At 42.6% G+C, this 25419-nt stretch overlaps 4 protein-coding genes and 1 long non-coding RNA gene across 6 annotated transcripts; 3 read left to right on the top strand and 2 right to left on the bottom strand.

Moving 5' to 3' along the window:
• Window positions 1-510: 510 nt before the first annotated feature.
• On the bottom strand, window positions 511-9490 carry LOC127611188 (uncharacterized). Of its 2 annotated transcripts, XR_007965267.1 has the most exons (3): window positions 9404-9490; window positions 7147-7207; window positions 511-827 (listed from the first exon to the last, which is right to left on the bottom strand). It is a non-coding gene; the product is annotated as an uncharacterized LOC127611188 (long non-coding RNA). The 2 variants fall into 2 exon arrangements; XR_007965268.1 differs by lacking the exon at window positions 511-827 and having other exon boundaries at window positions 6786-7207.
• On the top strand, window positions 1150-5626 carry LOC127611133 (frizzled-7-A-like). Its single transcript, XM_052081480.1, has one exon. It carries the CDS (start codon window positions 1680-1682, stop codon window positions 3378-3380), a length of 1701 nt encoding a protein of 566 aa, XP_051937440.1. The 5' UTR covers window positions 1150-1679; the 3' UTR covers window positions 3381-5626.
• A 1579-nt stretch (window positions 9491-11069) lies between the features above and the next one.
• On the bottom strand, window positions 11070-14229 carry LOC127611159 (olfactory receptor 2K2-like). Its single transcript, XM_052081527.1, has one exon. The coding sequence runs from the start codon at window positions 12724-12726 to the stop codon at window positions 11782-11784; it is 945 nt and encodes a 314-aa protein (XP_051937487.1). The 5' UTR covers window positions 12727-14229; the 3' UTR covers window positions 11070-11781.
• A 3402-nt stretch (window positions 14230-17631) lies between these two features.
• LOC127611162 (olfactory receptor 10H4-like) lies at window positions 17632-19336 on the top strand. Its single transcript, XM_052081531.1, has one exon. The coding sequence runs from the start codon at window positions 17974-17976 to the stop codon at window positions 18898-18900; it is 927 nt and encodes a 308-aa protein (XP_051937491.1). The 5' UTR covers window positions 17632-17973; the 3' UTR covers window positions 18901-19336.
• Window positions 19337-22942: 3606 nt separating this feature from the next.
• On the top strand, window positions 22943-24539 carry LOC127611157 (olfactory receptor 6N2-like). Its single transcript, XM_052081525.1, has one exon. The coding sequence runs from the start codon at window positions 23016-23018 to the stop codon at window positions 23988-23990; it is 975 nt and encodes a 324-aa protein (XP_051937485.1). The 5' UTR covers window positions 22943-23015; the 3' UTR covers window positions 23991-24539.
• The last annotated feature ends 880 nt before the right edge of the window (window positions 24540-25419 follow it).

The following is a 25419-nucleotide window of genomic DNA, read 5'->3' on the forward strand; positions in this document are numbered from 1 at the left end:
GTCATCCATTTGACACCTGCTTTTAGACCTACAGGGGATCCAGGAGCTGTATCTTGGGTTATAATCGGACAAGTATAAAGTTGTATTTTGCAAATTTACTTTTTAAAATGTGATTCTTCCTTATTAAACTTTGACTTTAATGTAACAACTTTCTTACTTTATTTTGGAAAAAAATATGACGTTTGCTCGTGTTATGTTCATTTCTAGGATGATGAGGGGATGGAAAATGTGTGAGAAATTGTGAAGGTTGATGACAATAGAGGCGTGAAAAAGAGAAACCATCATCGGTTTTCTCATTTAGTCCCAGGAGAAATCACGTGTTGACAAACTATTGCTTTTGCGAGATGCCCAATCCAAAGTGACCTTTTGGCCCATTTCAACACAAGTTTACTTGTTGTTTGGAGGCTCGCTGACAGCAAGGAACTCCACTGACTTTTCTTTTTTTGGCTTGAGCGTCACCCCAACTGGATCTCCCACTCTTTTCTCCCCCTGCCTCCCCGACCTCCTCTCTTCTTCCTTTCCTGTCCCCTCCCCCTATGCCGACCTACCCCCACATCCTTTCATCCCACTTAGGCAAGAAACCAAATGCAGCGAAGCCAACAAGAACTGCCTACACCACCACCCTCACATTTTGGCTTGTGTGCGTGCGTGCGTGTGTGTGTGTGTGTGAGATCGAGAGAGAGAGAGAGAATCGATTGTGTTGTAAATTCGACCTAGTGTTGGTGTTTGCTCTCACATTGGTTGTTGCTGGAGGTATTGAAGGGGATAATGGAGGGCTTGCTCAGAACTTTAGACATTTTAAAGACTTTGCCACACTTGTCATCGGCCTGAAAATTTGAGACAGACAGATAGATAGCAGTTAAAAAGTAAACTTTTCCCACATTGATCGCAGATTGAATTTAATTAAAAAAAAAATAAAAGTTTCCTTCTAATATCTGTCACTTTTTGTTGAGAACTTGGCATGAGTCGTGGTTGCGATTATTTCAGTAAAATCTCTGGTGTAATTTAATTACTGTAGCATATTTTCCTCCGACGAGGAGTAAACGGCCAATCAGCGACGAATCCAGTAGGAAAACAAGCGCCGCGATTGGCTGAGACACCGCTGTCGGTTTCCAGGCGCCCCGCGGTCGACTGAGGAGGGGGAGGGGGTTCTTGTGAATGGAGGGGTGCCTTAAAACCGACCGCAGTGGCGAGAACGAGCGAGCCTGCGGACTCCCAACCGCCCGGAGAAGCCGACACTCAGCCGAGTCGAGCCACAAAAGATAGCAATTTAGGACTCTTTTCTTTCGCGTTTTTTTCCACCAAAGCAACAACCGAGCGTTGAACTCAGCCCGAGAGCTTTGATTCCCGTCGTTTTTGCTTTTTTTCGAATAGCGCAGGACGTGTTTTATTCCCGCCCCCCCTCTCACCGGAGAAGTGAGAGTGGGCTGCTTGGAGTCACTTACAAAGACCATCAAGAAGTCATGACACGACGGAGATTTGATTTGGATGAAACTGTATGAACTAAACCCGGATTCGGCCGTGGGTGGACCCGATCGAGATACACGGACTACGAGCGACTAGCGGGGGACGTTACGTGCAGATTTGCGACGCTGTTTTGGTCCCTTTTTGCGTCGCCCTACTTGGATCAAAGTTTTTCCTTCCTTCCCTCCCCCTCCTCCTCCTCCTCATCCTCAACTATGGCGGCGGCCGGGTCCAGCGCTGGCTCCGTGCTTGTGCGGATCATGTGGCTGCTGTGCGGCTTGTCCTTCTCCCCCTCTTCTGCTCAACACTACAACAGCGAGAGCGGAATATCCATCCCGGAGCATGGATTTTGCCAGCCCATCTCCATACCGCTGTGTACCGACATCGCCTACAACCAGACCATCATGCCGAACCTCCTGGGCCACACCAACCAAGAAGACGCGGGGCTGGAGGTGCACCAGTTCTACCCCCTGGTGAAGGTCCAATGCTCGGCCGATTTAAAATTCTTCCTGTGCTCGATGTACGCTCCCGTGTGCACGGTTCTGGAGCAAGCCATCCCTCCTTGCCGCTCGCTGTGCGAACGCGCACGTCAAGGGTGTGAAGCCCTCATGAACAAATTTGGTTTCCAGTGGCCCGAGAGACTTCGCTGCGAGGCGTTCCCGGCCCACGGGGCCGGTGAGATCTGCGTGGGTCAGAACACGTCGGAGCCCAACGGCCCGGGCTCGTCGACTTCCCCGTATGCTCCCGAACTGGTGACCCTCCCCCCCAGCTTGAACCGACCCAAGCCTCCGCCGCACAACCAGTACCCGGAGTTCTCGTGCCCGCTGCAGCTGGATGTTCCGTCCTACCTGGGCTACAAATTCATGGGGGTGAAAGACTGCGGGGCGCCCTGCGAACCCACCAAGCCCACCGGGATCATGTACTTCCGGGAGGACGAAGTGAAATTTGGCCGGCTGTGGGTGGGCATCTGGTCCATCCTGTGCTGCGTGAGCACCCTGTTCACGGTGCTCACTTACCTGGTGGACATGAGGCGCTTTCGCTACCCCGAGCGACCCATCATCTTCCTGTCCGGTTGTTACTTCATGGTGGCCGTGGCCTACGCGGCGGGCTTCTTCCTGGAGGACAGGGTGGTGTGCGTGGATAAATTCAAGGAGGACGGCTACAGGACAGTGGCCCAGGGGACCAAAAAGGAGGGCTGTACCATCCTCTTCATGGTCTTGTACTTTTTCGGGATGGCCAGCTCCATCTGGTGGGTCATCCTGTCCCTCACGTGGTTTCTGTCAGCCGGCATGAAATGGGGCCACGAGGCCATCGAAGCCAACTCGCAGTATTTCCACCTGGCCGCGTGGGCCGTGCCCGCCGTCAAGACCATCACCATCCTTGCTATGGGCCAGGTGGACGGCGACGTGCTGACCGGCGTGTGTTTCGTGGGCATCTTCAACGTGGACGCCCTGCGGGGCTTCGTCCTGGCCCCGCTCTTCGTCTACCTGTTCATCGGCACGTCCTTCCTGCTGGCCGGCTTCGTGTCCCTCTTCCGGATCCGCACCATCATGAAGCACGACGGCACCAAGACGGAGAAGCTGGAGAAGCTGATGGTGCGCATCGGCGTGTTCAGCGTGCTCTACACGGTCCCGGCCACCATCGTCATCGCCTGCTACTTCTACGAGCAGGCCTTCCGAGAGCACTGGGAGCACACCTGGCACATGCAGACCTGCAAGCGCTTCGCCGTGCCCTGCCCGCTCCACAACTTTGCCCCCATGACGCCCGACTTCACCGTTTTCATGATCAAGTACCTGATGACCATGATCGTCGGGATCACCTCGGGCTTCTGGGTCTGGTCCGGCAAGACCTTGCAGTCGTGGAGGAGGTTCTACAAGCGCCTTAGCAACGGTAACCACGGAGAGACCACGGTGTGAAGTGGAAACAAGGTACAAAAATAGAGGAATGAGGTCGGATAGCTTTCAATTTTCTACGATTTTTGGACTTATTTTTCTATTTGTGACAACCTCGCAAGCCCACAGACAGAACTTTTTCTCTATATTCGATATTAAATGGAAGAATCTGCAGTTTGCTTTTAAATGGTCCCCTGAACTCTTGATGGTTTTTTGTTTGTTGTTGTTGTACTTTTGGATCTTAAACACATAAGTTCTCTGTCATTAACACCGGACTTGAAGTCATCCTTACTTTAGTCACTCACTCCACCGTTATCGCGTTTTCTTCCATGTTGAATGTACGTTGTGTGTCCGCTCACACAGTGGCCAAACATGATGGAATGAGACTCATGGGCCTAAACAAAGTGCCAAGTGCAGCCAAAAGGTCCAAAGACTGTGAGCGCGTTCCGTAGGTGGTAGACATTTTAAGTTACTCTGCTTGTAGACTGAAATGCTTTAAATTGTCTGTTAAGATTTTATGAAAAAAAAAGGAACAGCAGCCCCTCACGTTGTTGCCAAATGGCTACGCACAAATCTCAGTACAAACCTTTGCCTTTTTTTTCTTTTTCTCCCGCATTGAATGTTCACTCCGAAGGCGAATGAAGTTACTGTTTGTGGTCGTTTGCACAGTTTTTTTTTATTTTTACATTTTTTTTAAGTGTTGAAATAAGTGACTGTTACACTACAAAAGGCTTGTTGCTTTAGATGTAATTGTGGCAACTCAATTCCCGATTTCTTTGGACCCCGAGACGTAAGAGCCACATTTGGTCTGTTACTGCCATTCTGACCCCCCATTCCCTCCCCCTCAACCACAACTGTTCAATGCAGTCCGAGCGCTCCTCATCGCTCTTGGAACGATTCTCGCATCTACAGTCTAAACCTTTTTTTTTAACGAGTTGTGATTTTTTTTGTGTCCTGTTTTGATTCATTGACCCATTATGAACTCATCAGTACCATGAAACGACTGCATTTCCCTTTCAAGACTTTTGCAGACCACACACACACACTCACACACACGGGCCTTAACCCCGGTCTGTGTGTGTGTGTGTGTGTGTGTGTGGTCCCTTACATTGGTGGACCCCCGATCAGAAAGACTGTTAATAGGTTTCTTCTGTGGGAGTGTATATGGTGCTTGAGAACTTTTGAATGTTTATTCTTGCTTAGATAAAAGACGATTGTTCACACTTTAAGCCTGCCATTCTTTATTTTTGTTACATTTAGATGTGTTTAAATCTGTACGGGGGGAGGGAGGGAGGATATATATATATATATAAAATATATTTTTGAAGTTGTTCCACATCCAGACTGACCTTTCCGTACAGGACGAAGGCGTGTGCGCTTTATGATCCGCTAGCGTGTGCCACACAGAAGCCACGTTTCTGTTCTTGTATCCGAAATATCCGAAAAAAGCACAGATGATTTTAAAAGTAAGGTCACTAGTGGTTTGAGTGTCGAGACATACCTCACTGTGTTTAGCAGTTGTCACTCGTATGCATGTGTCGGTGTGCTTCCATTTGCATGACCTCGAAATGTTTACCGGTTCATCATGTTTTTTTACTTATGGACATGAACCAAGTGTCTAACTCCACCCATATGTGTTTTACAGGCAAGTATTGCTTGAACATGGACTCAGAGTAATTAAAAAAAAAAGTATTGTATATTGGAGATACTATACACTTTCGGGTAGGCGTTGAAAATGGTTCAATCCTGAGTAACAGCTCTTCTGTAGAAGAACCCTCTTTGTTGCAACATAATTTTTTTAGGTGGGTGGGTGGGGGGGGGTGTCATGTTGCTCAATTTTGTATGTGTAAATAACGCAAAGATAGTGTTTAAGATGGACGGAGAATTAGTTTTTTTTTGTGTCCATCACACAAACTATATTGTCAACACTAGACCCCACATAATCCAAGAATACAGTTCATATTCATTTTGCTAGTGACATCCGAACAGTTCATGTTAAAGAAATCCCCATATGAATGTGGAAGGGAGGCAGTGTGAGTGATGCAAGATTTGACCTTTTTTTGGGGGGGTATCGATTCAGATTTATGCATGCATGTATGCGCGTGCGTGTGTGTGCATTGGAACATTATGCAAATTAGCCATTTAACAGCCCCAACTTCTTATATTGTATTTATGGGGATGCTCATCTGTCTCTTTTTTTTTAATTTGTTTTTTTTTTTTTAAGCCTGTGTCTGTACAGTCTGAATTAAAGTGATAATGTTTGTAAAGTTGTCGTGTGGCCTTGGTGGTTTTGTACAAGAATTTGACGCGTTACTGACGGTTCACCCGTTCCGTATCGGGTTGCGCTCAAGTTGTTTTGTCAATAAGAGCTCGCATTTCTTCACAGCGACCATTTTACACTCGCGAAGCATTTCAGGCAAAACAGTCCTGTCTGAGACACATGACCGATTAGATATCAGCAGTCACACAGAGGCTACATTGTGAGCCAGCTTAACAGAAAATGTCACCAGATTGTGAACAACTCTTAACGCTTCACGCTGCTGCTGAAAAATCTTCTCTTTTAACTCATGAACTGATTCCATTTTCCACCATTTTATGTGGATTGTAAACTCAACATAATGCCTGACGCAAAGTGTGCTCTTTTTTCAAACACGCCCAATTTAAGTGATAAATCATTTTAATAGTGACACCGACATCTTTGCTCATCTCTTGAAGTACTTACTCGTTCAAATATACTATTAAAAATATACTATTAAAAGGCCACGCACGCCTATTCAAATGGCGGATTTGCATGAAGTTAGTTTAAAAATGTTTTTCAACATTGTGGTGTATAACCTTTTCAACTCAATTGAATGTTTTTTTTTTAGTATTTGAGAGAAGTAAAATAACTGAGGCGGGCCGGTAGTCCAGTGGTTAGCACGTCGGCTTCACAGTGCAGAGGTACCGGGTTCGATTCCAGCTCCGGCCTCCCTGTGTGGAGTTTGCATGTTCTCCCCGGGCCTGCGTGGGTTTTCTCCGGGTGCTCCGGTTTCCTCCCACATTCCAAAAATATGCATGGCAGGCTGATTGGACGCTCTAAATTGTCCCTAGGTGTGAGAGTTAGCATGGATGGTTGTTCGTCTCTGTGTGCCCTGCGATTGGCTGGCAACCGATTCAGGGTGTCCCCCGCCTACTGCCCGGAGATAGGCTCCAGCACCCCCCGCGACCCTAGTGAGGATCAAGCGGTTAGGAAGATGAATGAATGAATAAAATAACTGAAATAATGTAGTTGCGTAAGTGTGCACACGTCATAACCGGAACGTGGCTGTGTTCAGAATTAATTCTATTAAAACTCATGATAAATGGGAGTTTGCACACACTTTCCATGATTTAGAGTTCTCTGATTAAAACCAAATGTAATTTCGTTGTTCTTGTAGGCTTTTCCTGACCTTTTATTTTTTTTACAGAAGCCTCAAAGTTTTGTGCTTAACATTATTTCGGTCTGTCCGTGAACTTTTCTAAAGCCTCAGTTCTCGCGGAACCAAAATGTAATTAAACCATGATGCTGCCACCTACATGCTTTACGGTAGCTGTGGGGCACTTTTGGTAATGAGCACCCTTTGCATTTATGGCCAAATGGTTAAACCTTGTTTTCATTGGACGATGGAAAGGTCTCCTCCACATCATTAGGAAAATGTATTATGGGCTGATAAAAATCAAGGTGTTATTGGACCATAACACTTTTTTTTGGCTACAATTCCAATAGGTGTTTTTGGTGCAAACAACTTTACTCGCCAAAACAACTCCATACCTGCAATTGAAGTATGATGGTGGCAGAATCGTGCTTTGGGCTTGCTTTTGTTCAGTTGGAACTGTCAAAGCGGAGAGAATTATCAACAGTTAATAGCAGTCAGTGTCAGTACAAAACCTTCAGGCTTCTTTTCAAAAGCAAAAACATGCCTGGGGAAAGGAAGCCTTCTAGAACCGCCGAACTAGATCAGACGTACTTTAAATGGTGGCGGGTGCGTGCTGAGTTTCAATTAACATGAGGTTAAATGAATGTTACAGTATTGGTTTAATATGACCACAGACATGTCACCTCCCATTTGTAAGAGGGTGTGCATCCTTGTTGCATCTTGATTATTTCAGTTATTCATTTTTGTTTCCCCTTTTTAAAAGGATTTTTACAAAACTAATCGAGCTCCACGAGTATTTTTATCGACTCTTTATGACATATAATACAACAAATTCCATTCCTAAAAATTCTAATCACATTATTTTCAGCACGTCTTTTTATTTGAACTACGTCATGATGTCCATGTAGGCAAAAGTGCATTTGTAAAAAGCAAGCATGTTAAGCATAAAAAATATTGACTTTTTTTAACGCAATTACATGACAATACACAGGAGTGATACGCATTTATCGTCTCAGTGTGTAAAAATGCTTCGATTGATCTAAAACCAGATGGTATTATTCTATTATTAACCAGGATATAATCCGATATAGCAGAGCAGATTTCGGTTCATGACAGCTCTGATATCCAACTTTGTGAAATTCCGAATGGCACACACAGAACTGGTTTGGGCAGTGACATAAGAATATATTGTCATGTGGCACAAGGAAGCACGCTCAGTTATTGCTCTACCTGTCATTTCACTCTTTTAGATTCATTGCCTGAAGTGTTTTCATTCACTTGTGAACTGTAATTAATAAATATGACTCAGTTACAGTCACAAATATTTTCATTTGATTCTCTTATATTTATGGCCTATCTATTTTTTTTCATACTATCAAATATTGACTGCAATTATAGATTTACTTTGTCGGCTCCTACAATGATTCATGGAAAATACAAATACGAAAAATGGCCATCAAGTTTTTCCCTGAGTTATCGTGAGCATTTTCCGCCTCTTTTGTGCAATTCACTACATTAGCAAAACTATGGGAACAAGCAAAGAAGAAAAAGGAATCTCAAACAAACAACAAGAAAACTAAAGCAAGAAAGTGCAACCCCCGCCCCAACAACAATCAAACAAGAAAAAGGCATCACAAACAAAAAGTAAGAAATAAACCAATGAATGAGTTTGTACAACATTGAAGACATGTGCATGTCATATTTTAAAAAGGAGTGGTTAAGTTAGCCATAGGAGGAAGACCAAGACAGCGCCTCGATAAAGCTCATACTGTACTTATTGACAGAAAGTATTGATAATATTCTTGTCTTGTATTATTTTTTCATTTTATGTTAACTTTTCTTTTGATGGCGGCACGGGCACCCGCAGCAGCTCCTCTTGTTGTATGTTGTGAGAGGGAAGAAATTTCATCTGTGCTGTATGTGCACATTTGATAATAAAGTTGTACTTGATACTTGATATTCATTTCACCCTAATACAAGGTCTAATTACATCATTCCTAAATCTAAGAAAGATGTGCTATTATTTATTTATTCCATGTATTATTTTTACATTTTTTACAAATATGTTTTTGCTTAATCTGATGTCTGATTTGAATAATACAAAAATAATAAATAAATAAAATTTATAATTATAAAAAATAAAAATAATACAAATCAGACATGTATTATTTTTCTCAGACGCGGTGCTTCTGTTAAAAAAAAGATGAACAAAAAAGGTTAAACATCGAATATGTACAAAACACTTCCGGTTCGTGCTCTCATTGTGAAACTGAATTGGGACCACTTCTGGTACCTGACTTAGCGACGTGCAACAACTTTACGATCTCTTCCTGGTCACGCGGGTACCTTGAAAACGTTGCCCTAAAACACTCGTAACAAAACATTTTGGTGGAACCGACTATGGCCAGTTAGCCACTTCAATAAGAATGATACATTTTACTGATCAACGCACACCGCTAAACGAACTCATAATAATAATAATAATACATTTTATTTATGTGCACACACTAGTACCACTAATATTTCCAATTATTTTGCGTGTTTCGGAGAAGGGGAACATGGTTGTATATTCTGGGAAAGTACCATTCATTTAACATTCTTTAAAATGGAACGCACGCAAGAATGAAATGGAACAAGTGAAAGCGTACTTACTGCACGCCGACCAGACTCCATCGGGGCATCTGTCTGCTGCACCGGTAGAATACTAGCGCCCTCTTGTGGTCTGAATGTACAGCTACGGCCACACACAAGGCAGGACTGTATCAAAAGTGGCTGTACACGCGCGCACACACTCACACGCGCGCACACACACGAGGAGGATACAGCCAACCAAGAGGCTCGGCGTTTACAGATCACACAGCTGACAGATTTATGGACGTGCATTTGCAAAATAATGTGACACGTTTGTAACACCAGTCACCCATTTGTACATTCTAGTGGCAGGTTCCTCGAACCATGTGTGGCACGGTGCTTGCGGAAGTCACGTGAACTCAATTTCCGCACAAGAACATTGTACAAAGTATGCAAATTAGTAACCGTCGCAAAGGTTACTTCCGACGTTAAAAAACCTTTTCTATTATGAGAAACTAAAACCAAAATGAAAAAGTGTTTTTTTCCAGGGGCGCGTTATTTACAGATGGCTCCAAAACGGATTGATATTATTGAAAATTAGTACCAGTTTTACTTTACTAAAAAAATACAAAATGTTACTTTTTTAGTGACAACTGGACCATGATAAGGGTGTGAGTTTTTCTAATAGCAAGCCACTATCTTCAGCAAACAATAGTTATTGGATTAGATTTAGGGTGAGATGAATTAAATTTTATGTACCGAATGAAGATGAAAATAACGTGTATGTTTTATTGCAGGTTTACAGAATTTTAACAAGAGGAACAATTTTGCCGCTTTAAATGTTTTTGCACTTAAATGCACGTAAACTTAGAAAGTCAAATAAAAGCTTGTAACTATTTTGCTGCAACCCATCGGACGCAATGCCCTTTATAGACATTGTTCTCTTTCTGCTTGAAGTATCTGGATTGATTTGAAATTTTGCAGCAACATCACCCGGTATTTTCATTCGTTAGGAGTTGAAATGTGACTGTGAGATGGTGAAACTCCATGCAACCTCAGAGGTAAAACCTGCCCAATCCTCGAAATGGGTCTTCTCCTAACACAGGCTTTAGCAGAAATATTCGGTTTAGTCTAGCAACAGCATTACAACGACAAGAAAAAAACAAAGATATTTCCATTAGGTAGAATTCATTTTTATAATAGTTGCTTTCATGAGATTCTTGCAATAAAAAAGCCCCTTTTTTCACAACAGAAATCTGTGCGCGCCTCAGGAAGGTTGAGGCCATACATAAAGGTAAAAGATGTACATTGTCAGGTAAATCCACCACAGCAATCCTGCTGTCCTCAAAACTAAAAGTGCAGCTGACAAACATCAAACCAATCGGTCAAATATTTAGCGTTTTATGGGCATCAAGCTTTTTCTTCCCCATACACGTTCACGAAAGAGCAAAAGCTTCACGTTGCTTGCGAGTGGCTGGCAACCAGTTCAGGGTGTCCCCCGCCTACTATCCGAAGACTCCAGCACGCCAGCCACCGTAATGGATGGATGGATTGGTGGAGGTCAATCCGTGTGTATCGAGCTGAAAATATGCAGGGGTCAACTGTAATATAAAAACAAAAATGTTTGGGAATTGTCGTTGACTGAACTCTTTTATTGTGCACTCCACAAATATTCCATATTCAGTATATGCATAAAAAACATCAAAGTACCGGTAATAACAATTAAAGTAAATCCAAGCATTTTTGAGAAATAAAAACTAACAAACACAATTTCTGAACCAATTAAAAAAAACAAAGCCAAAAGGAATGAAAGAATAATTATAATAATTCCAAAGCTATTGAAACCGAGGTTCGTTTTAGAACCTGCTTTACACTACGTGCCTCTCACATCAATGTTTTTCTTTCTTTTCCATTGCTATTTGCACATTTCACTTCAGTAAATTATCCACCACATTTGACAGCTTTTCCACCCCTTGATCTTTCAATATTTTGTCCACAAAGAAAAAAAAAAACCTTTCACACTCAGTTGCACATCAATTCATTTGAGAAATATTTGCTCTCTTCTTACAATGTCTTCAACATCATGTTCTTCAAAATGTTTTGTCTTTGCTTGTAGTATCTGGATTGAGTTGAAATTTGTTGCAACTACATCTGCTATTCTTTGGGATATGAAAGGTGGCGGAGAGAGATGGTGAAACTCCACGCAACCTCTGAGGTAAAACCTGCACAACCCCTCCATCCTCTGAATTCCTTTCTTTTCCTATCACCAGGCTTTAGCAGTAATACTTGGCCCGGTGGAGGAGTAGTTGTCGAAACATATTAAAAGCTGACATTTCCATCACATGTCGTTAATTTTCAAGAGAGCTATTTTAACCCCATTCCGAGGACAGCGTTTAACAACAGCGGGCACCTTATCACCCGATCAGGTTACAGGTTATCACCATTGGCGCATGAAATGGTTAGTGAGATTCTCGCAAGAAAAAGACCTTTTTCTTCCACATTCGCTTGCAGGCTTCTCTTATCTTGGGAAGTTTGAAGCCATACATGAAGGGGGTGATGATTGGCTGGCAAACGATCAGATACGTTGAAAAAAAAATACGGACCTCGTCTGAGAAATGACCCGCATCGTTCCAGCTGTCAAAAAAGACAAAAGCGCAGCCGACTAACAAGTTGGACACAGAAACAATCTGAGGCGTGCAGGTAGTGATCGCTTTCTGCTTATTCTCTTTGGAGGTATCAAAACAAACGAGCAGGATCTTGACGTAGGACACCGCGATCAGCCCGACCGGGAAGACACCGATCAGGAAGCTAAACATGTCCATGATGCTATTGACCTTGGAAACAGAACACGCAAGTTTAGCGACTAATTGATGGTCACAAAACACTTTGTCAATCACGTTTCCGCACAATTTCAAATTGACGACAAAGACGACGGTGAGCAGGCAATTGGCGCACGCAAATATCCAGATCAGTGGCACGACGACGCCCACCGTCCCCGCGCTCATGATGCTGCTGTAGTGTAAGGGCTTGCAGATGGAGACGTAGCGATCATAGGCCATGACTGCCAAACTGAAAAACTCCACAGAGACGGAAGTATACATACAACTCATCTGTAGAAAGCACCAGGAAAGGGGCACTTGATGTGCCTCTGAGAACATCTGTGAGAGCATGAGAGGATACAGGGACGTGCTGCCGCTGATCTCGTTCACCAGTAAGTTGCACAGTAACATGTACATCGGCTCGCGAAGCCTCCTGTCCGCAAATATGACCGCAATGAGCAGAGTGTTGGCGGCGCAGATCGAACAGTACCACAGCAGCAATATGAAGAAATACAAATACTTCAACTGTCCCATGTCACTGTAGGCAGCCAGCACGAAATACTCAATCTTACTCGAGTTCTCCATTTCTTGCTCCGATGAGGCAAACTAGCGCAGCGTCGATGCTAGTTGGACTCGCACAAATATTTGTCAATCAATGCAAACGCATAAACAGACATTCAGGCGCGAGGAAGATGAATGACGGTCACCTGAGAAATGCAAAAAACGTGTCATGAAAATGGCTTAAGAGGGCAGGCGCATGTTCCACATCGCATTTATTTCATCACATTCACTACTGCTGGTTGAATGTCCTGGATGCTCTGAAAGAAAAAAAAAAAAACATTGTCAATCACATACTGCAGTAAATAGACGTTATGTGTGCTGTGTGGGTGTGATGGCGCACCTTGCAAGTGTCAAGTTGAACTCTTGGTGGCTCCTGAATTGCTCCTCCCAGTCAACGGGAGAATGTCTTTAGCTCAATTTATACGTGAGGTTGAGTGAGGCAGGTCACATGACTGGCTCAACAAGTCTTTGACAAGTCGCATTTTCGAAAAACTTCCCTGATTTTCTTCTTTTATTGATGCAAGTATTGTTCCTGTAAATATCCAAATCTACACACCCCTGCTCAAAGTCCAGGTTACTGTACAACACAGCAAATCATTTCAAAACGTTTCCCACCATTTAAAGTGACCTTTAACTGTCAATTTGGGGGGGGGGGGCATTTTGGAAATCCTTTTGTATGCTTCTCCTGACTGATACATTCGTTCAGTGAGCTCCTTCAAAAGGTCACCTCAGATCTGTGCAGTCAAATTTGACTGAAAATGTCTGGGGGAAAAAAAACGACTTGAACATCTGACCTTTTCTTAGGATGAATCAGATGCATTTTAAATGTTGGCTGTTGTGTGACGACCCCCATAAAACATGCGTCAGAATATGACGGGTTCCTTCTGCACACAACCACATCACCATTGATGAGGCAAGTGTGCGCACTTGAGCAACCACATTAACTCAATTGTTTATTTTTTTGCTCCCCTCTTTAAATGTGTTAATTTTTTTTTTCCTGATGGAAAACAGACATATCAACACCAGCTGCAAGAAAGCTGGAAGCGCAGGTTTCCCAGGCTGTGTGGAGCATGCCACAATGATTTGGGAGCAGATCCAGCTTTCCAGAAGGGAGAAGACCAGAATGTCGCATACCTCAAACTGGCGAATGTTATCATTTTATGCCGCCAAAGATTTGCACTGGCCGGCAACAAATTAAATTGATCCCGATTGGGGCAACTCAACAGTTGAGTGGATCAAAGGCTTGCCCGGCTTACTTCCTACGAACTGCGCCATCCAAACTTGGAGGGAGAAGCTCATCACCTTGCGCAAGGTTGAAATTGAAGTTGCAGAAGTCCAGAAGCCTCTTCCTGTGGAATGAAGAACAGAATGAACCGATCAGATTCACCATTTGAGGACATGGGATTCCTAATTTTTGGACCGGCCTGGACACAGTCAGGGAAGGCCCTACAGGGCCTGCCTCTTCGACACGGTAACCGACAAAACCAATCTTGAGCAACTTTCAGAAGGCCTGGGAAACATCAACGCCAGCAACTACCAGGAAAGTAGAAACTGCGGTTATAATTTCACTTTTTACTCAAGGCAGCTTGAGTTATACAGTATAGTAATGTTGAGGGCACAAGGTAGATCAATTTGCTTCACATCGTTAAAAATATAACATTTGAAGGGAAGCCAGGGAAATAAGAAAGATAGATCTCCAAATCAATTCTGGAGTGTCATGTGCTACCCAATACAGTATCAGAAAGCTTGGACTCAGTATCATGCTCTTGGTCGTCCATGAAGACAAAAAAAAAACAAAAACCCCAAGAACAACGAAAAACACTCAAGAATGGCTGAAAACATTGGAGATCTCTGAAGTGGCCCTCTATGAGCCCTGATCTAAATCTTATTGAACATATTTAGAAGGAAATGAGACACGCCACCTACAAAACCTGAGAAGTCCGGACACTCTGCTTGACCAAAATACCTCTCTCGAAAGGCTGTGGAATATCGACTATTTTCATCAAATTAAATAAAAGCTGTTCTGCCATCATTGAAAAAGCAATGCGCTGTTTTTATTGGTGAATTAATTAAAAAGATTTCAATTTCACATGAAGTTAGTTTAAGAAGCCGTATAGGTTCGCAAAGACTACAAGGCTGTTTAGATGATTCAGTGTCCCCAGATGGAAGATCGGTCAGGGACAGGAAGTTTGTTGACATTATGAAACTAATTTTGTCTAATTGCAGCTCGGTGGCAAATACAAATACTCTTTGTATAAACATCAACAGCCACAGAGTGACTCTGTTATGCTCCATTTAAAAAAAGTCTGACAGAAGTCATAAAACAGAATCTTAAATGATGACACAACACCTGAGACAAAGTATTGCATCATTTGATTACGACCACATGAAAAACAACGGTCAATATGGCTCCTCTGATTGTTTGGTACGGTGTTTACTTGTCCCACACGTCCTTTAATGACAAGTTATTTTTCTCCAAAAGACAGACCAAAACAAGAGCAGATGAGACAAACATGTTTTCCCCAGTATTGATTAGACGTATGATTAGCTGACGTAATTCCCATTTGTTATGATGCCATGACGCACGAGGCAGCAACAGACACGGCGTAAACACGATGATTAAACCTCCGAGTCATGCGTCCACTATCCCCAGGACATCAATCTACTGTCAGTATATGGCGCTGGGACTCCACACTCCCTAGTGGTCGGGAGACTTCACCACACAAACATGTGTCCACAGTCCCTCCACACGTCAGAGTAGCAATAGAGAAGTCCAGAAAAAAACATAAAACAAAAAAACAGGACAATAGCTCTCCCCTCGAAAAGTATTGTTTTAACTATAGACTAAAAACATTTGGGTTTGGCATTCAAAGATGAAAATGAGACATGAAATATAAACATTTCAGTTTTTATTTCCAGGTCTTTACATCTGAATCGGACGCACAATTAAGAAGATAGCATAGTTCGTAACCGACAAAAACATTTTGAGGTAAACAAAAGGACTCCAAAGAATGGATATAAAACAGACTAAATTGCTTGGAAGCACACCCCGAATCTGTGTTCACTATTCATGTTCGCGAAAACAAGCGAGCGGCGAATGAACTGGAATCAGATACGTCTTGTACCTTTCCTGAGAGTTTTTTTCACAATCCAACAAGTGAAAAGTCCATTTTAATCATATGGTAAATGGAGTGCTCTTACCATCATATCCTGACCAATGATAGAATCCAGAGTGCAGTAGACGCCTCTGCATGATGTCGTAGCGGCTTTCTAGCGCTAAGCTAACCGGTCATTTCACAGCCGCTGACGGCGAGTGATGAATCAATCGTGCCGATTCGTGCCGACAGGGTCAGCAGGGGGTGGTACACCTGTGCTATCCATGCCCAGTGACTGCCCAACAGCCTTTCTATGTGCCCCTACTGCATTACAATGGCGGGCGAATATCGAAATGACATCATATTATTTGGTGAAAATGAGGCTCAGTTCGAGTGGACATTTTTCTTCATCAGTGAGGAGCATTTCCACATGCTGATGGGTCTTGGGGTTGAAGCGCAGATCACAAACAATACAGTCATCATAATAATGAGCTCTAGATTTTGGGTGTATTTGATGCAGTGCAAAGGTCGTGGGTTCGATCCCCGCTCTGGCCTTCCAGGCGTGTGTGGAGTTTGCATGTTCTCCCCGTGCCTGCGTGGGTTTTCTGCGGGTAGTCCGGTTTCCTCCAACATTCCAAAAACATGCATGGCAGGCTGATTGAACGCTCTAAATCGTCCCTAGGTGTGAGTGTGAATGGTTGTTCGTCTGTGTGCGCCCTGCGATCTGCTGGCAACCGGTTCAGGGTGTCCCACGCCTACTGCCCGAAGACGGCTGGGATATGCTCCAGCACCCCCCCCCCCCCCCCGTGACCCTTGTAAGGATAAAACGGATCAGAAAATGGATGGATGGGTGGATTTAATAAAAAGTGAATGAAAAAACACAGGCTCCTTCAAAGTCACTTTTAGATGAGGCAATGACTTCGGATCCAGACTTAAGTTATACCGGTTATATCAAAGTGTGACATATTTCAACATGGATCTCATTAAAACTCCACGACCTGGAATTTAGGGCCACCCACAGATTTCACTGAATCACAGCTCTTTGGTGGTTGCATACATATTTCCATGTTAAGTATGATGGGTGTGTTCAAAGCAGAGACAGGAGAACCACCATGTATTGAAAGAAGGATTTGAATTTAGCACAAATGGGAGAAAATCCTTCGTACTGTAAGAAAGCATGTTGGCAGACTTCAAGTGGAACAGAATATTCATTTTCTAGTCCTCATGCGCACCGGCCGGCGCACCTCTTCTGTACAACCCTGGTCATGCTGCTAAAAATGCATATTGATCAAGGCCCCACACTTTTCTTTTCGGGACGTTAATGCCAAACAGCCCATGTAAATGCAAACAACAACATGTGGGAGCTTGCTGGCAGGGTGGACAATGAGAGGGTTGACATTTCTGGCTAACGTTAGCATTTAATGAGCACAGGTTAACAAGCGAAGTGTACTGCTTAACAAATCTAGAGTACTTTTTGAAAGTTCTGAAAAGTTGTTTTTGATATGTATAGAAATTGATACTTCACAATGACAGTGTGGATTTGTTAAATTTGACATCATCCAACAAGACAAGATGAAAATTATGCAGTGTTAATATGTAGAGTGCATTTATCAGGCGTACCAAACTCCACTGAAAAAGGACAACAGAATGTTTTGTAAGAGTAAACATCGATTTATGGGACACTTGCAAATTGTTTTTTTATGATAACCAAAATAGAATCTACATGATGGGGGGGGGGGGGGGGGGGGGGTTGGACCAGTTTTATCGAACAGCTTATGCATGGACAATGAATTCATGTAAATGTGTTTAGTCAAAAGCTATGTGGCTAGCTCTTCTGAGATGGGACAAGTAAAACTGACAGTCAGGATCGTGATTTTTGATTAAAAAAGTAACAAAGTGTTTCAAAAAGTAGCACACTTTTGGATACTAGACCATGAAATAACACATTTTCTTTCTTTCATAAACAAGGGTAGCTGGAATTCCCCGGCGATGGAGTACAGTGCACCGCTGTTTTCTGATTGGAGCATCGTGGTGCTCGGCAAAAGGATAAAAAGAAGCGTCCAGGTTGACCATCGTCACCCTCAGCATCCAAAACCACGTGAGGAAGGGAGGAGCAGAGTGGAGGAGAAGACGGAGGAAACAGGCCAGGGGAGTCGATGCGACCGATGGATCAAGGATGAGGAATGCAACCGCGCTTACCTTTTTTCACTTGGCAGGGTTGAGTCACATGACAAAGAGGCTCCGATTGTTTCTGTTCGCCATTACCTTGTTGTGTTACGCTGCTATTTTGCTAGTCAACGGTGTTCTTATTGTTACCATCATACTGGAGAAAAAATTGCATGATCCAATGTATATCTTTTTGTGCAATCTATGCGTTAATGGCCTGTATGGGACAATTGTCTTTTTCCCCAAATTCCTTTATGATCTGTTGTCCACGAGCCACATTATATCTTATTTGGGCTGTATGATGCAGATCTTTGTCATCTATTCTTACGCGGCATCTGAAATTGCTGTTTTAGCAGTGATGGCTTACGACCGCTACGTGGCCATATCCCGACCGCTGGAGTATCAGTCCATTATGACCAAATGCAGGGTGTTGTTGTTGGTGTCCTTTTCCAGACTCATGCCAGTGTTCTGCCAGGCCGTAGTGATGATCATGAGCTCCCAACTGGAACTGTGCGGTTCCCACGTCAACAAACTCTACTGCGAGAACTGGTCCCTCCTTCAACTCTCCTGCAATCCGACAACTTCCAACAGCATTGTCGGATTTGTGAATATTGTATTTTACTTTGGGCACGATCTTTTTATCATGTGGTCTTATGTGCATTTGGTTAAATTGGCTTTCAGGTCAAAGGAAGGGAAAAAGAAGTTCAGGCAGACATGCGTCCCTCATCTGCTGTGCTTGTTGAACATCTCGGTGGCTTTGCTCTTTGACCTCATGTACACTCGCTACGGCACCGGCTCTATGCCTCAGAGCCTCCGAAATTTCATGGCCATCCAGATTCTCACTTTTCCTCCGTTGCTCAATCCTATTATTTATGGCTTGAAACTCTCCAAGGTTCGCAACGCTGTTTTACAACATGTGAGAAGGAAGAAGGGCTGAATCGTAAATTAGGATGTTTTTGTGCAATTGAACAAGAAACTCTGCTCTCTTATTTAAATGAGGTTTTTGGAAATTAGTCATAAGGGGGGAAAAAAAATAACAAGGCTTGTCCAATTAAGTCCCATTCTGTAGTTTCTTTTTCAGCTGGCTGTGACAAAGACAAGCAAATATATTTTGACGCTTATTTTTCTGGTTCAAAACACGTCTGTTACACGGTATTTGTCAAAAAAGGAGACTGGATGTGTGACATATGAACACTTATCAAATTGCGAAACATTGCGAGATCACAATTTGACACTCCTCATTTTCATGTACAACATACAAACGCATCAATATGATCAAAATGATGAATATGTATTGCTGTTCTCTTCCAAATAAAAAAAAGCTGAAACCAGTCAGTACTCGTTTGTGTTCCATCTTCATGTTGGTCAGTTAATGTGTGTGGGTGTGTGCTAGTGTAGGGCATAATTTGCATTTACATTTGAGCAATCTAAATGTCAGTTCCTCTATGGAGCTTTTTACATTTATTTTGTAATTTGACTGTAACCATTTGGGAAAAAAACCAAATATATACATTGCATTTTCTAAACATTACCTTCTAAGATGACACTCAAGTATTTGTATTGACTTTAACTCAAGCCGATTAACTAAAAAGCAGGCTACGTAATCAGTCGGTAAGCAGAGTCCGGGTGTGAGAGAACGACATACTGCAGGGCTTGCTCCACATCTTACATAGTTTTTTTTTTGTGTGTGTGTGTGTGTGGAAATTAATAAATTCCAGAGTCAAAAGTGAAATATGTATTCGATGAGCATCTCTCTCTCTCTTCCATTTCTTCGCATTGAGAGATATTTTATCATAATTGGGTAGCGGTGGCTTCATATGACCATTTCATATCTTGTTATGTTCACAATTCCTGTCATTTATACTTAAATTATACAGTGTGAAGCGAAATTTTTTTTTTGAATGAGAGCACCAAAATCAGCTAAATTATCTGTCCATTTTCTATATCGTGCTTGTGTTCATTTGGGTCCCAGGTGCGCCGAAGGCAATCCCAGCAGACTCTGGGCAAGTGTCAAGCTCCACCCTGGACTGGTTGCTTGTCAATTGCAGGTCAGATGAATATTTTAACGTTTATGAAAGATAGCAAATGTAGTCCCATACTGGACTTAAGTAGAAGTATAGCTACTGATATACTTACAGTATACCTCCAGTGGTACCCCCGGTATTAATGGGGTAACGGAGTAATATTGCAAAGTTTAATACAAAATCTGGTGTTCCCATTTTCGTGTCTAGTCTTGTATTTGCCCAAATTAGCCCCTTGGTTAATTTTAATTCCTGTGTTAGGAATGGATGTGACATCAAGGCATTGACTGGGTCATCCATTGCACCCACCAGTTGCTATTAGTTGCGTGGCATGACAGATCGCTTGCCTAAAGATCAAAATCTGTCTTTTCATATTTTGTGGTGACTAATAAACCATCGTAGAAAAGGTCTTCCCAAATTAAAAAATAACACGAATCTAATCTTTCCATCTATTTATTGAACTGCAAAGGATGGAACCTGACCCGCGTCCCAGCCAGTCTTCCACCTTCGCATGTGGACGGCTGATTACCGTATTTTCCGCACTATAAGGCACTTTGGAGTATTAGGCGCACCTTCAACGAATGGCCTATTTCAAAACTGTTTTCATATATAAGGTGCACCGCATTATAAGACGAATCGAATAGAAGCTACAATGGTGGCTGTGGTTGCATTGTGCGTCCACTTGATGGCGCTACCTTAAAGGAATACAGCTTTAGTTATATAGAGCTTGCACAACCGATGCAGCTGTTAACAAAGCACTTTACAGAACATTTAAAATACTACGTCCAAGAAATCAGAATACCCATCCACGTATAAGGCGCACTGTCGGCTTTTGAGAAAATTGAAGACGGTATTTAACATGTCAGCAATACCGGCATCATCAGTGACAGACAGAAAGACCTTACGTCTGTATTGTCTCTGAAAAATTGTGGGAATAATTCAGATTTGCCAAATTCCGCCCAAGAAAATGCCACATTGAATTGGTGAGACGGCTTGGCCAAGACGGCCTTCAGTGCCGTCACGGCTCAGCTTCTTGCAGTCAAGTATAGCTGAGCACATTAGCTGTCATGACGTCTCAACAAATACCGGTTGGTTCCGCGAGCTATGATAAGATTGCTTTAGATCAACCAGTGTCACCAAAAACGAGTTAGGAGGCAGTTTTTCTTGAAAAACCGTGTAGATTTTTCCTTCCACCACAGCTAAACTTTAAATTGGTATGTTTTATCTTTTCATTTTTTTCTGGATTAGACAGAAAATGTATACATTCCAGAAGTTGCTGTTTATTATGATTGCACAACACAACTCATTCGGTGCTAATCATTTTGAAGACGATATTTCTCTCAAACAAAAACCATTTTGCTTTTTAGAATCTGTTGCTCTCACAATTAATGCTCCCTGGCTCACATCATTTCATGTAGCTGAAGTTTTTTTTTATCCACCCAAGAGCTCAATCAACCAAGATCTCAAGTCGGGTAGTCATCAAAAAGTAACAAGCCTACTTTGACTCAGAAAATACATGTTTTTTAAATGTAGGGAGTAAAAGTAATGAGTGATGAGAAAAAAAATCCGAAAGTAAAGAACAGAACCCTGAAAAATAAAAAGTACAATATTTTTACTTTGTTACTTCCCACCACTGCACTGGGATCAGATCAAGTCCCAAGAGCTCTACCAGACAGCATTAAAAGGCGTATGAACTCAAGACGTGCATTTCTTTAGACGTGAGCAGTCGCACGTGGGGAACAACATGAAGATACGTGTTGGTAAGTATGCATTTCGAGAGGACACACATTAAAAACAGACAACAGAGCCAACATACTTTGAAAAAGTGCCATTCAGGAGCAAAACAGACTTGAGTGGAATAGATGAAGAATTGATGGGTGGTTTTATCGGGTTCAGTCTTGAATAGTAGACGTGTTGAGCGTATTTTTTTAGACCGTTTAATGCTGATGTTACAGTGACATATCACCTTTCAAGACTTTATAAATGAAGATGAGCCTGTGCGAAAAGGTGCCCATGCTGTCAGCGGTGGATTTAGACCAGTCTCTGAGTGGGCAAAGACATTTTGTCATTGGGGCCAATTCAGGCTTTTTTTTTTTTACGATAGAGTTAACCTTACCACGACACTAAACCAAGCAGCCTACAGTAAGAATCTATTTTAACTCTTTCAGGGATAGCGGTTACTACAGTAAGTTATCAGGTTATACGGTGCATAAAATGATTAATGAATGTTGTTTGTAGACTGGGTTGCTGAAAAGCTCATCTGTTCAATTGTTATGTCCGGAGTTCAGGAAAAAGTTTAACAAATTGATTTTTACATCCTATTTCTGCACGAATAGATCAGATTCTAAGGACTCGAGCTTTGGAGTCAAGAGTGCACAAGTTGAAGTCCTGCTGCAGACAAAAATGTAAAAAATGGTCGCCTTGTCTACTTGCTGTCTTCATTCTAGGGTGAGCTGAATTTCCAGTCAAGGGACGATAATTAGTATGAGTGTTAACTTATAACTATTGCAACGAGGTTATTGCATTTTTTGTTTTGTGAAAAATCAAAAGTCATGCTGTTTTTATGGACTCAACTCGGATTAAACCGTCACTGTAATCTACAACGTCCGTTGTTTATAGTTTTTATATTTTAAGAAAACACAATGTCCACCTCAGTGCGTTTTCCTCAGTATGTGTTTTTTTCTGTACAGGGAGGGGTTGTCTCCCACTAGGACTCATACAGTATCCATGTATTCTTTTTCAATGTCAGGCACACTGCTTTTGTCTCACTTTCACCATCTCCATCATGTTCTCTGTTTGTACTGTGCGGTCTCTCTAAAACAGTTTCTCCCAAGGCATGTGGCTCTCTTTGTGGTGCTCTCAACGTGCTTCTTTTTCACCTCTCGCCATCATCAGGCTTTGTCTCATTGCTATTCATCTTAACTCATTAAAAAAAGTATCTTTCATTTCATCGCAAAAACGGAGAACTGCAAAAAAATGATTCTGTGCAGCTAAAAAACAGACAAGCCCAACATTTTTCCAGAACCATAAAATGACACCGATATTAGGTTTAAAAAGGAATACAAATGAACAATGGGTCAATATGCTGCAATTACAATATGGTTTTTTTTTCTTCCCCTTTCTCTTTTCACAGGCGTGGTGTCAAGTAACAGGTTGTTATGAATCCAGAGTGTGTGGGTGTGTAAGGATGCCAAACCAAACGCTGTTTCCTTACTTTAACCTCACCATGTTCATGAACATCGGGCCATACCGCTACCCGGCGTTGGCCTCCTTTTTCCTCCTCTACATTTTCATCGTGTGCGCCAACTTGGCCATCGTGCTGACAATCTGCCGCGAGAAGACCCTTCACGAGCCCATGTACATATTCATCGCCTGCTTGTCCTTCAATGCCCTCTACGGCTCCACGGGCTTCTTCCCCCGCTTCCTTATGGACCTGGCGTCCGACACGCACCTGATCTCGCGGGCCGCCTGCTTCACGCAGATCTACTTCATCTACACGTACGGAAGCAACGAAATGACCACGCTGTGCGTCATGGCCTACGATCGCTACCTGGCCGTGTGCCACCCGTTGCACTACCACAGCAGGATGACTGTGAAAAAGGCCCTGACCCTGGCCGGCCTGGCCTGGCTCTTACCACTCGTCTTTCTCACCACCGTCATCTACCTGTCGGCAACGCTGCCCCTGTGCGGCAACGAGATCCAGAAGGTGTTCTGCGCCAACTGGAATGTCGTCAAGCTGTCGTGCGTGCCAACGATGGTCAACAACGTGGTGGGCATGTTCATGACCATCTTTACCGTTTTCATCCCGTTGGCCTTCGTCCTCTACACGTACACGCGCATCATGAACGCCGCCTGGAGACGATCGGCCAAATTCAAGGGCAGAGTATTCCAGAGCTGTTTGCCACACATGGCCTCCTTTGTCATTTATTCCATCACTGCGTTTTGTGATATTGCGCTCAGTAGACAAAGTGTGGAGGAGATAAACCCCTTCGTTGTCATCATGTGATCTCTCGAGTTTGTGGTTATTCCGCCGCTTCTCAATCCGCTGGTGTACGGTATGAAGCTATCATATATACGCAGGCACCTCTTCAAGATGCTGTGAGATCGTGCCGAAGCATTACTGTGTTGTACACGTCAAAACATTTGAAATACTCATTTTCCTCTTTAAGGCAGCAAGTTGAATTGAATTAGATACATATTGTATTTTAAAAAATGAATTTATTGACAATTTTGAAAGCCATTATTAAGAGCTTGATGGTTGTTATCAATTCAAATCAATGACATCATTTTTTTGTCACGCGCATTTGCAGTATGCAGAATGTTTTTGTGACAATCACAAAGTAAAACGTAAAACACACTCAATGTGTTGTGTTACATCATTTAATAAAGAATGCAATATCATTCAAAATGTGGTGTTCATGGATTTCAATGACATTCAAGTCAAGTCTCAGGAAAGCCTCATGATTCATGATTTCCAGACAGTGTCCATGGCCAATGAATCATTGCTGTTTGGTAAGGACAACTTCATTCGCAACCTTCACACAGTCCAAAGCCTGGACAGATGAACCAATTAAACAATGGACAATTAAAAGACTGTTAAAAAAACAAAACAAAACAAAAACACAAAAAGATTTGGCCACAAATTTGAGAATTGGGCCTTAGCGCTTGTTCTCAGAGGGACCCTATCAAAGAATTCTCTTCAACAAAGACATAGGAGAGAAAATTATTCTCCAAATCTGTTGTTCCTCCATAATCACTTCTATCCCTGTTCCACCACCGCTCCTCGCCCACCTTTTAAGATCTCAATCATAGTTTTTTTTTTAATATTGTGTAGTCAAAAAATAAATAAACCTATTTGTGACAGAGCAAGGAATAACATATATTTGCTTTCAAATCAAGGCAGTGAATGTAAAAAGTCATCAGAAAGAAAAACCAAGCAGATACAAAAAAAAAAAAAAAACTACGCAAGTACAGTCACAAAACATTTGTACTTTGTTACTTCCACTGCGCTGGCGTCAGATCGAGTCCCAAGAGTGCAAAGACGCAGAATTAAAAGATGCGTGCACTCGTGATGAGCGTCTTCAAACCTGAGAAGTAGATCACGAAGAACAGCATGAAGACACACCTGTTGTAAGTATGCAGTATGGATGTAGCTTTTGACAGTGTCGTGTATTTTTGAATTTCAAACCTTTATTTACATCTTTAAAAGAAATTAAATTCCCTTCATTTTTACCGATGTTGAGACGCGGCAGAGAAATGGAAACAACCAAGCACATAGAGTTAAAAAGATTTACCGGTTGAAGGGAAATCTTTTTTCTTTCAGTGTGAATGTTTGTGTTCATGTGTCCTGAGATTGATTCGTGGCAAGTCCAGAGTGAAACGCAACTCTAAACAGGAGAACAGGTAGCAATAGTAAACGGATGGTTGGTTTCACC

The sequence above is a fragment of the Hippocampus zosterae genome, chromosome 12 (genome assembly GCF_025434085.1).
Source record: "Hippocampus zosterae strain Florida chromosome 12, ASM2543408v3, whole genome shotgun sequence".
Lineage (NCBI taxonomy): Eukaryota > Metazoa > Chordata > Actinopteri > Syngnathiformes > Syngnathidae > Hippocampus > Hippocampus zosterae.

Coding starts and splice junctions, on each gene's coding strand:
- LOC127611133 (XM_052081480.1), top strand. CDS start 1,680: ATGGCGGCGGCCGGGTCCAGCGCTGGCTCCGTGCTTGTGCGGATCATG.
- LOC127611159 (XM_052081527.1), bottom strand. CDS start 12,726: ATGGAGAACTCGAGTAAGATTGAGTATTTCGTGCTGGCTGCCTACAGT.
- LOC127611162 (XM_052081531.1), top strand. CDS start 17,974: ATGAGGAATGCAACCGCGCTTACCTTTTTTCACTTGGCAGGGTTGAGT.
- LOC127611157 (XM_052081525.1), top strand. CDS start 23,016: ATGACACCGATATTAGGTTTAAAAAGGAATACAAATGAACAATGGGTC.